The 12,067-nt window shown below is 40.3% G+C and overlaps 2 protein-coding genes across 2 annotated transcripts; one reads left to right on the top strand and one right to left on the bottom strand.

Moving 5' to 3' along the window:
- The first annotated feature begins 75 nt into the window (after positions 1 to 75).
- nubp2 (nucleotide binding protein 2 (MinD homolog, E. coli)) lies at positions 76 to 3,815 on the top strand. Its single transcript, XM_026178743.2, has 7 exons — positions 76 to 236; positions 667 to 782; positions 1,668 to 1,866; positions 2,141 to 2,295; positions 2,538 to 2,648; positions 2,855 to 2,924; positions 3,355 to 3,815. The coding sequence occupies exons 1-7, from the start codon at positions 221 to 223 to the stop codon at positions 3,492 to 3,494; spliced, it is 807 nt and encodes a 268-aa protein (XP_026034528.2). The 5' UTR covers positions 76 to 220; the 3' UTR covers positions 3,495 to 3,815.
- Positions 3,816 to 3,831: 16 nt separating this feature from the next.
- Positions 3,832 to 12,043, bottom strand: atp6v0cb (ATPase H+ transporting V0 subunit cb). Its single transcript, XM_026178744.2, has 3 exons — positions 11,571 to 12,043; positions 6,808 to 6,991; positions 3,832 to 5,316 (listed from the first exon to the last, which is right to left on the bottom strand). The coding sequence occupies exons 1-3, from the start codon at positions 11,644 to 11,646 to the stop codon at positions 5,109 to 5,111; spliced, it is 468 nt and encodes a 155-aa protein (XP_026034529.1). The 5' UTR covers positions 11,647 to 12,043; the 3' UTR covers positions 3,832 to 5,108.
- Positions 12,044 to 12,067: the final 24 nt, after the last annotated feature.

Below are 12,067 nucleotides of genomic sequence, written 5' to 3'. Positions count from 1 at the left end.
ATGATCACCATTATCATGCAGTCAAGGGCGTGTTTACTCTGTGTTTTTGAACGTTTGCTTCGCTCTTGAATGCAGCGCACTACCCTTCAGAAACCTATTGGTTGTGTTTAAAGAAAGGCGGGACTTGGATGTAGGATGTATTGTTTGATTGGATAGGTGCTGCGTGACTATATCGGAAGTTGATCCCTCATGTTCTGTGCGCATATTTGATATCCAAAATATGGAAGAAATTAATGGTAAGTCGAAGTTACCGGCGAACAAAAGTATTCGCAGATACCTGCAGTTTTTAATTATCATATATTTTGTGTATTGTCATGCTAGGAGACGGTAGTTGACGGTTAATTTAGCCAATTAACTACCAGAAGCTAACTGACCGTTTCAGATTATGTTTGACCGTCGTTTGCTAAGGATTAACCACCGTGTCGTTCAATACTCAGTAAAAGGCCTTCATCGCCTTAGAAAAGTGAAGTTTGTAATAAACATGTATAATTATATAGTTACTGTGCACTGTAACGACAGTAACTTGATGCTGAACTTGTGAACTGGGCTCGTGCCCTCCGCACTATCTAAAACCTGTTTCCAGATTAGGTAGAGTGTCTCATAGCATGTTTAAATTTAAACTAATAAAGCCTTAATTTATTAGTTTTTTTCTGCTTTTTAAATCAGATGGAAACTTGGGCCAGGTCCGACACGTTGTGTTGGTTCTGTCAGGGAAAGGAGGAGTGGGAAAGAGCACCATCACCACAGAGCTGGCGCTGGCCCTGAAGCATGCTGGGAAGAAGGTGAGCTTAGTTCATGTCAAGATATGCCACCATGTAGGGCTGTGCGATATGACCAAAATCTCATATCCCGATATAAGACATCTATCGTCCCGATAACGATATAAATCACAAAAATGTAACATTTTCTGTAAATTCTGTGAATCTCGGGCAGCTCCATCTTGCGGGAAGTGTTTCCAGCTGCGCGTCATGTAGCTGGAGTCCAGTGTTTTAACCGATGCATGAAACTATACATTTTTAGACACAAGTTGTAACAGCCACCGTTTTCTTTGTGAGTGTTTATTACACGGAGTGCTGTGGGGAAAAGCCTGTTCTAACGTTTGAGTCTAAGGTTTATTTTTTAGCACCTGGCGCCTCTTTTTTACTTCTCATCCGTAAATAATCTGCTCTTTCACGTGATTCAGTTTATTTTGAAAAGTCTCAACAGGATCTTGAGCTTTATTGTGAAAGGTTTATGTGGAAGATAAACAAGCGGACACGCGATGGCGTTACCGTCATTGTTGCTAACCACAACGCATAAAAACAGGGGCTTGTCCGTCCATAGTGTGGTTATATTAAATATAAGAGAAAGAGAGAACTTTAATAAAGCCACTACAGTGACCATCAAAACATGAAAAAATATTACCGTAAACAGTTTATTTTGCGACACCACGAAACAAAGGATAGCATAAAATGAAACGACATATGTTTTTATATCGTCATCCGATATCGTTACATCGAACAGCCCTACCACCATGCTGTTATATTACAACACATTATAATGCTTAATTGGATTCATTATTTTTTTTAAATGGAGAAATCACCCATCAGTGTTACTGTTTTGTTTTGCTATGCCTGACTATGTTCATACAAATGGGAAGCTCATTCAGGAACTTCTGGTTTAATCAGGTTGGCATCCTCGACGTTGACCTCTGTGGGCCAAGCATTCCTCGTATGCTGAGTATGGGCCGGCCCGACGTGCACCAGTGTGACTCGGGTTGGGTGCCGGTATACACTGACACCCAGAAGAGCTTGGCCCTTATGTCTATTGGCTTTCTATTGGAGGACCCAGATGAAGCTGTGGTGTGGAGGGGTCCCAAGAAAACCGGTATCTGCTAGACTACTAATCTGAAAGGCTTGAACTGTACAAGACCTGTGAAGGTGCTCTTCAAGACATCCTTTGAGGTCTTGAAGAGCACCACAAACAAGCACCCTGTGCTTCCCAAGAATCTCCAACCCTGTGTGCATTCACAGTACTAAGTTTAAGTAATTGTGCAATGTGACTGTTTGCATCACCAGCCCAGTGTTTGAAGACTTTGCTGTTGAGCTCAAGTTTGTTCTACCATTCATCCTATCCATGTCTGCATGTGCTTTACCCACAGCTTTGATTGGTCAGTTTGTGTCAGATGTAGCTTGGGGAGAGCTGGATGTGCTGCTGGTGGACACACCGCCCGGGACATCAGATGAGCATTTGGCCGTACTGGAAAACCTTAAGAAGCACAGAGTGGATGGAGCCATTTTGGTCACCACCCCTCAGGTACATATCAGAATGAGGCAAGAAAAAACACACGTTTTGTATAGTAAGGTAAATAAGAACACTGGCCATCACTGCACCTCTCTTGTGTAGTATTTTCTGCAAAGACCAAAATATGTTGTCATATATTCCTTTTATTGGGGTCATTATTACAGACAGAACTGCTGGACCACCTAATGCATGCTAATAAAAACACTCTTTTATGAATGACACTCAAAGTAAGTTGGTCATGTATTTTCTTACAGGCAGTATCTACAGGTGATGTGAGAAGAGAGATCACCTTCTGCAAGAAGACAGGTGTACGGATCCTGGGGATCGTAGAGAACATGAGTGGATTTGTTTGTCCACACTGCTCTGTGAGTGAGCCTTTATGCTGCTGTTTATTTGTTCTACTGAAATATACAACTTATCAGACACTGTGCTCCTTTTAATATGTCCTCAGTTATTTACTCACCAAACTATGTTTATTTAGCACTCTTCTAGTCTTATCTCCGTTCTTTGGTTCTCCATTTAGAATAACCTGATTTTATTTTAATCATTACCTTTTTCGTTTTTTTTTAAGGAGTGCAGCAATGTATTCTCAAAGGGTGGTGGTGAAGAGTTGGCCAAAACGACTGGGTCTGTGTTTCTAGGTGAGAGTCACAGCAGTGAATTACTTGTAATGCTAGCATGCAGCCACAAGGTGTCTCAGTACACTAGCAGGAAGTGTCACTCCTGACCCACCAGTCATGATTCTGGGGGTTTTCCATCACTTCCATGCTGCTTAAAGTCTATGCAGACACTTTGTTCAAAAGAATGATGCATAACTGATCAGTAGGTGTCACTCAGATGAATAGATAATTCAATAATTTCTCCTGACTGCATAACCACTTTGTGTGAAAATCAATAATGCAGATCGATCAGCTCACCAGTGGCATTGAGTCGCCAGCTTTAGCCAGCACACAAAACTATAGCACATTTCATCAATGACTAATTTGAGTTGCACTACTAACAGAGGATGCTGGGATGTGTATTAAGAGTTAACCTCATGTGGGATCAGTCATCTCTTTTCACTCATTTCAGGTTGTGTGCCATTGGATCCTCTTCTCAGCGCCAGTATAGAGGAGGGCAGAGACTTCACACAGTCATTTCCTGACAGTGCCACCTTCAGTGCCATTAGCAGTATTTCTCAGACTTTGCTCAACAGCCTACAAACTGACTGAGACAGATTTTGCATAGTTGTGCTGTGAAAAGTACATGAGAAGTGTTGACTTCCTTTGTTTAGTTCCAGCCTTATGTAACCATTTACTGATCATGCTGGTAGTGTCCGTTATCTCTGCTGCACAGCAGACTTTGTGCATATGTCTGCTGAAGCTGCACTTGTTGTGGTTTGAAGATTGTCGGCTCTGAGCGCGGAACAAAACAAAGATAACTACTGTTAACAACTCAGTTGACCTTTCTTTGTATGTTGGTCTGTAATACGATGGTAAGCTGTGCTGCCCAAGAGAGGCTTTAAACGACAATAAAATATGGAGTACTGAAAACGCTACAGTCTGTGTGTTTGGACGCAAGTCAAATCTAAGTTGGAATCTTTAATTCAATTGTGAAAACATTCACGTCGACACATCAGGATAAATTCAATACCAGTGACAATACAGGTTTGTCGATTGGTGCTTCGGTAAAATGCGTCAGCAGCAGTACCATTTTCAGAAAACAAGACTCCAGATCAAATTGGTCAAGTCCATGTAGGAAACTAGGTCGAATTTTGCATACTAATCTCCCTGTTACATCCTACAACACATCTCCCAAACACCATTTAACCCTCATTTTTTGCAATGATATTATTTAAATCTGATATCATAAGTCTTGATTCTTGATCTGGATCATAATCTTCTGAAACCAGCCTGTGCTTCAGGTTCATATTCCAACAGCAACAAAACACTAAAACCCATGCAGGATTCTTACGGCTGGAATGTGGAAGAGATGAAGTACATCCACGGATGAGGGGAGGAGAAGGGGGCAGGTGAATAAGATGGAGAGGAGATGAAATGTGGAAATTACACTTGTGAGACCCCAACACAGGGCACACACACTTTTAATGCAAACAGCAGTACTACAGGAAAAACACTGAAGTTTGAGAATGTTCGCAATGATTAGAATACAGCTACACATAAAACTCCCACTCCACCAGCAACATACTAAAGGCAATCTTAATTATTAAACCAAGAATTACGTCCAGAGGAATTCCAACCACTTATCACGATTAACCCACAGTGCATTAAATCTATCTATATAGATATTTATATGTCTATATATTTATATATGTATATATCCTGGGGAATTAAGAGACTTTTGCTGCATTAAACAGTTCAAAGAACAATTTCTTATAAATAAAATCAGTGGAAAAAGAAAAAAAAAAATTTTTTTTAGTCCATACACATTTCTTTTTACAAATAGATCCTCAAGATTAATGCAGAAACTGTGTCAACTCCCAGGCTGATATGGGAGGAGAGGGAAAAAAAAGAAAAGCTGTACGGCCCTTTGGTCAGCTCTCTAAGACCAGAGGCCAAGCTGGCCTCAAAGCCTGAAATAAGTGGAGGGAGAAAAGGAATCTTCATCATACAGTTGTTTTTAAACACACGCACACACCCACACACAAGACAGACAAATCACTACATTGCGCATTTACAAGTTGACTATCAAATTGGGACGACTGTACACATTGTTGAGATAAGACCATATTTATGGAGCCATTTTAATTTATTTTTACCCCTCCTGCATCACTTCTTTCATCTTGCGTGCCAAAATCCCCCGCCCAAACCCGTTCCTCTCTCTTTTTAACCTTTTGTTGAGAGGATGAGCGCAACAATGAGCCCATAGAGACCCAAGACCTCAGCAAAAATCAAAATGAGGATCATGCCCACGAAAAGCCTTGGCTGCTGAGCTGTGCCCCTCACGCCCGCGTCGCCGACAATGCCGATCGCAAAACCTGCTGCCAGTCCGCTGAGGCCCACACTCAGCCCAGCTCCGAGTTGGAGGAAACTCCTGCACAGAGAGAGACACAGACAGTGGTTAGCACAAAGATGTTGCTTTAACCTTTGAAGTTGACACAAATCAGAGCATCTTCAAGACTAATGTGACTAATCACAGCCTGTCCTTCGATACAAGTCTAGTGACCCGAAAAGCTGATATTTCTTTTACAAGCTGTAACCAATGCAACATTTTATTCAATCACCAACATGTTCATTTGATTCTTCCCCCCAGTTACTGAGTCATACTGTTGAATCTCAGTTCAACAGTATGACTCATTCCCCATTTTTTCAATTAACAGACTTTCCTTATAGCAAGGGACTCGATAGCCCAGGCAAACACTCAGAGCAGCTAAAAGTCTGATGATACTGAGTAAAAGTCATTCTGAAATTTAAAAAAACAAAAACAAAAAAAAAAAACCCAAAGTAGATCATGTGGTGTTCATCTCCAGATCATTATACCTTTCCATTGTGTAGTAACAAAAACAAACAAACAAACAAACCATGTGCGTTACTCAGTGAAGTGCGTAAAAAACCCCACAACACTTTTACTTCTTTAAAAAAAAAAAAAAAAAAAAAAAAAAAAAAAAAAAAAAGCAGTTTCAATAGCTTATTACTTTTTCTGGTAAAGCTCCCTGTATATGGCCATACTGCACACTGCCCATACTGTCAGGCATTACACAGAATAAATGAATTAAGATAGAAATCAAGGATGTTTGGAACAAATATTTCTTAATATTTATAATAAATATGGAGTGTGAATAATTGTCCGTCTTGATCAGTTATCCCCGCAACAGATTGGCGACCGTGAAACAGGTTGCTACGGAAAAATGTGATATCCGACCTGCCAGCGAATGACTGCTGGCTGGTGATAGGTGAAACAGGCTTACAGTGCTGGACTGAAAACTTGCTTGTGATTGATTTGGTTGCTAGCAGGTTGTCGTGGTTGCCCAAGGTTCAGATGGAAGAGGCTGACTTCTCTCCAAACCAACTACTTTCCAAGTGGTAGTAAGGCTGAAAAGTGTGAAAGAAACCAAAAACGTCTGCACTTGTTCAAGTTTTACCACCACTTGGCTCCTGGTTGGCAACTGTTTGCAGAGAAGTCTGAGTTGTTCATGAAATTATTGGAAAATGCAGCAACCAAAGCAATCATAAGGTGGTTTTTGGTGCAAATGGCCTTTTTCACCTAGTGCCTGCCAGCAATTGCTTACCAACTGATTGAAATTTTATATATTTTTATACATATATCTCGTCTTTATACTTGTGTGACTTGGCCTTAGATAATGAGGGACTTGACACTTTTTCTTTGCCCTGTTCACCATCCCAGAACTCATTATTTTGAGCGAGATTGAGAGAACGTCCTTTAATGATTGAATATTCCAAATTAGAGTACACACAATGAAATCCAAATTGTCTAAAAGCAGAACTGGACGGTCAGTCTTTCAGAAAGAAAAAGAAAAATTGCAAATTGTGCATCTATAGAAAATAATTTGTCAGGCGAACTCACTTGTAAAGAGACTGCTTCTCTGCAGTGTTGTTGGCAATCAGCACTGCTACTACCAGGCCGTAAATGGCTATGATACCTGCCATGACCACAGGGATGATTGACTTCATGATGAGCTCTGGCCTCATCACAGACATGGCAGCAATACCTGTACCGCTCTTGGCTGTGCCATAGGCTGCTCCCAAGGCTGTAAGGAATGACAGAAATGATAACGAGTTAGATAAATAAAAACACAGCAAACTAGAGCACATAAACTACAATGCACAGGTCACAATGGGCTGGTAGACAGATGACTGAACCCAGAAGGCAGAGCTGAATAATGAAGCAGAAGCGAAACAGGAGATGGAGCAACGACACAGCTGTTAGTTTCTGTTCCCTTTAAAAATCCAACATGGCTCTACTTGGGAAATTTTCCCCTTCAAATTGAAACCAATGAAAACATTTTCTACAAATACAGATTTAGACAATTAAATATGTATTCTCATTCAACCAATGTTATTTCAGAATTAGGCTGCAGAGCTGTATATATATCACACTCTGAAGAACTTTGGGCTTCAGTACACACACAAAACTGCAGTGTGAATACATATTTATTCACAACCCTGCAACATCTGCTGTGTAACATCTTTAGCCTGTCAGGCTGTAAAGTAATGGGGGACGTAGAGAACAAAAAGCTTCACCAGCGAATTTAGCTCTGCTGATCTGTGACTTACAACGGCACCGTCTGCGTCACACACAATCAAGTCTGACGGCAGGAGCAGAGTAAAAGAAAAATCAATAGTTGCCCGTTTCGAAATTAGAAAAGCATAGTATAAACAAATATAGAAGAAAAGACATCCATTAACAACAAGTCATAATTCTGCCTGACAAAAAAGGTCAATGTGGCTCATTTCTCAATATACAAACAAAAGGCTGAAAGAGGGTCGAGAATCAGAGAGGCTGGTTTGACAAGGTTTCCTCTGTCAAAGGTGTGTGCACATTAATGCAAACCTGTTCATTCACTTCAAAGCAAACAGCTCAAAGCTCTGACCACACACTGCTTACATTCTGTATGGGCCACCATTTTGGCTATAAACACATTCACATTTTTATTGGGAAATTTTCAGTTTTCACAAATTCAACAATATTGCTCAATACAGCCTTTGCACTCAAATTTTGTTACCAAGCTGGCAAATCCCATGTAACAAAATATTTGAGAATACGGGGAAAAAAAAAAAAAAAAAAAAAAAGTGTAAACCTGTAACCTCTCATTTATGAGGCCACTATGATCTTAAGCTGACCTTGTCATATCAGTGGTGTAAAAACCAATGCCCTGACAATGTCATTTTCTTGGCTCTCTGTAGCCAACACGCAGATGATGATTAAATCTGAAAAGTCTCTTGTGAGATCATCCTTGGAGACAGCCTGGTAAACACAGCCCGAGGTGTCCTGCACTGTGTAGAGCCTGGAGAGATGGCTTTCTGGTCAGTTTAAATAAGACTAGCTGCGAGGATATCTGGCAAACAGATCTAGAGACAGACAGGAAGGAGATTCAGGCCAATCCACAAATGTGCACATGGCAGCCAGCCCACACCCCCCTCACTACTTATATTGATTTAACATCAGACTGATGATATCACTAGAGGTTAAATCACTCCTGCTCATCTACTCAGATGTGTCTTTGTATGACTGGGCATTGTTTTTTGTGAGAATTGCAAGAACCAAAAGAAGTGAGAAAAAGAGTTTTACTTTTCATTTTGACTTTGGAGGTGCCAAACTTTCAGCCGGGGGTGTAAATGCTTTAAATTAGACGTGACACTGACCGAAGTGCTTCAATATAAAAACTGATTGAGACAGCAGCGATGTTTAAAGCATTTTCCCCAAAAGAAAACTATTATATTGATAAACCAAATGACTACAGGGCAATATGCTAACACACTTCAGCCTTCGTCTATTTAAAAGTTTAGAAAAATTCAGCCGTCCATCATCAGTGAGTGTAATACATTACAGTCAGTAATATAATCCCTCGACTATTCTTTCTTGGTCTATTAGGCCTTACTCAAGCGTGACAGGTGAGCGCTGATAAACATTCTTATTCTGTCCTGATGATTAAAAGTTTGATGTGTGGCAGAATGGTTTCTACAGTGGTGTGGAAGAAAAACCTCTGGATTTTAATCCTAATCCCCGCAGCGTAGGTAAAGAGCTTTTCCTCCTTTCCACCCACAGAATATTTTATGTATGGGATGCCCTTATGACGTCTTATTCTGTCAGAGCGGGAGGTGCCTGCAGCTAGAGATGATCTTGCATGCGAAATGCCTACGCAGCAGACAGCCCATCCGTCTGCCATGAATGCAGATAAATGAGGAAGCACTGGTTTTGAGGAAAGAAAAGAAATTCAACATGAAACTGCAATTTCTTCATTCGAAAACCGTTAACCAGTCTTAGAAAACAGGACTTCTAGCTGCAACGTGGAAAGGAAAAGATGCTGGTTGTGAAAACTAAGACTTGCCCTGACCGATATATTGCATCAGAAGCTTGAGGGGGATGTCTAGAACCTATATGTGCCATCACCAATCATCTCTCAACACGGAAGACAGAGAAATAACGCAAATGTTAATTAAAGGTCAAGTAACTAAAAATCACTTTCTAAAAATGATTAGGCAGAAAAAAGAAAAATAAGCTTTGCAGGAAATCGAAAATTTACTGCAGCGCAAGAGAAGCAGTTTTTCAAGCAATGAACATGCATCAACCCCACAATCAGTAGGTTTGTCAATCAGGATATAAATCTACATTTTATTTTTATTGGTTCGGCAGAGAGAAAAGGTGTTGTGGTGATTCATGAAGGAGGAGAAACAGAAAGAATGCTGCCACAGGAGAAGTGCTACTTGTCCCACAGATTGTAACACCCTGAGTGTATCACCTGTTCTTAGCTAAAGATCACTAAAACAATTCATTATCACCTGACACCTGCTGCAACTCACAGCATGTGACAGCAGGACGCCAAGTGCCGTTATTAAAAAAACCAAGGCATCCACTTATTTCAGCAGATACGTTCAAACATTTTAAAATATTCTATTGTAAGAATCTTTAGCCAACCCCTTAAAGTACGACATGTTGAGAATAAACTTAAATGGCAGCCACTATTTTAGAGCTCATGTACACTGCAGTGATTGATGTCACAGAAGCACAGGCAACAATTCCTGTTAATGAAACCACAGAACAATTAGACTGCTCAAAGCTGAAGCTCGATTCATAAAAAGTCCCCATTTTCATGCAAGCACGAGCCCCCTTTCTTCTCTGCAGTGTCCCACTTGTTACTCTTTCACCATCACAGACTTAAAAATAATAATAAGTATTCTAACATGGGGCAATTACATATAACACGTGATTAATCGCTGGGCATTATTACTTATTACTTGCACTCACTATATCATATTTGAATCTGAATTGCTGCAGCTCATGAAATCTCATGATGAGGTCTGAAAATGCCAATTTTTCACAGATCTTGTGATGTCTTGAAAAAAAGGTATCAACAAGATAAATATGACAGAGCTCCCTCATGCCTGGAGTTACAACTCTGTAAATTGGTCAATTAGTGGCTTGGTGGTTTAACTGTTGCAGCATGATTGTAAACTTTGTCAATGTGAAATTATTTTTGAAGTGTGGAAAAACATTACTGCCATTACACCAAATTAAAGGAAGAGAAGTATTAAATTAGGAAATAGTCCATAAAACAATTGTGACCTGTAATAAAAAAAAACAAGCAGGTATCAAAGTTCACTTTTTATATTACTTCCCACTTTCCATCTTAAAGCCCTGAAACCAGTCCTGTTGAAACTAGTTAACAATGACTTGATATTTAAAACAATTCCCTGCTGACTTCTTAACTTTAACATCCTGAAGTTAACGTGTAAGAAGATAAATACCCAGATGGCATTTCCGAGTCAGAAGGCTCATCATGTGATAATCATGTGATCTTGTGTCATTCCTTACACCAATAAGGAAGTTAACCAGCTGATCCTGGTTTCCAGTGCTCAGTTGTAAGAAAGAGGTTTTCAACCAACCAGTAATTTCGATAACACGCTACAAACAAAACTCAAACCGTTTATGTAGAGCGAAAAAACTCGAGCTTTACGAGTTTCACTTTCTAAAATTGCGTCCTTTCTTAATACAACTCCTACAACTTATTACTCAACACCCTTGTAGCCTTAATGCAGCAGGGTGGCATTTTAGAGGAAAGTGGCAATCAACCCAACATGCCTAAAAGAAGCACCCTAACAAAAGGCTGTGTTACGAGTGAACCATATTACAACTCAGTCTCATAATACTACTTTATTTGAATAGAGTATATGATCGTATATGTTCGCATCCCTTCCTCTCTCGTGCCTTTTGCTTTAGACAAAACAGGCTAACGCCAGAGCTAACTTTTGTAGTCGTCATCAGCTAGTCAACTAGCTTAGACTAGTCCTCGCAGTCTCATGATGAAGCGGGAAGGCTAGCTGTGACAATTGTATTCACAAAGAAATACAAACTAAAAATTAGCAAGTTGGGAACACGCCAACAATCACTGGCTGCACCAGCGAAGTCTAAATAAACGACTGCTCGAGATTAGCTTTGCCACGATAGCGGACGGCCCTCACACTTAGCTCGGAAAGAAGTACTATAGCTGAGATCGCCGCGTTGGGACACATGCACACACACACACAAAAAGGATTAAGCTGCAAAAGAAAACTGCACCACTGGTTAAATAATAATTGATATATGAAATATAATCCTTTTATAATTACCGCTGAACACCATCGCCGCAGAGGCACCCATCGCTGAGAAGAACGGGGCGTACTCGGGGCCTTCGGAAGACGACATTCTTTCTCACGTTTTACGGTATAAAAAAAAATAAACTAAATATACAAAATTAATTATATCTGGTGTGTCAAAAAGCGCACTTCACGAAACCTGTCGAAGGCCACGGAATTGAAATGCTGAAGCGACTATACTAAGAAGGAACCTTCTTGTCGCCTAACCTAACAGTGTAAACGAAACAGTCACGACTCCTGCGATAAATACCCGGCGCAGCAGTACAAAATGGCGAAGCGGAAAATATCACCTGACTGGTCGTACGGACAAAACCTATCACTGACAGGGTGAGAGGGGGGCGCAGTAAAAAAAAAAGGTTAATGATTTACTGTTCGACACAGACTGTTTACGAAAGAAAATGTACGGGTTTAAAGCGATGTTTTAATGACGTAGTCTGAGCAAAAACAGCGTTTTTGTTCTTTCTTTTCAC

Source organism: Astatotilapia calliptera, chromosome 8 (assembly GCF_964374335.1).
Source record: "Astatotilapia calliptera chromosome 8, fAstCal68.1, whole genome shotgun sequence".
NCBI lineage: Eukaryota > Metazoa > Chordata > Actinopteri > Cichliformes > Cichlidae > Astatotilapia > Astatotilapia calliptera.
Note: the sequence above shows the minus strand (reverse complement) of the source record. Positions and strands in the feature narration are given on the sequence as shown.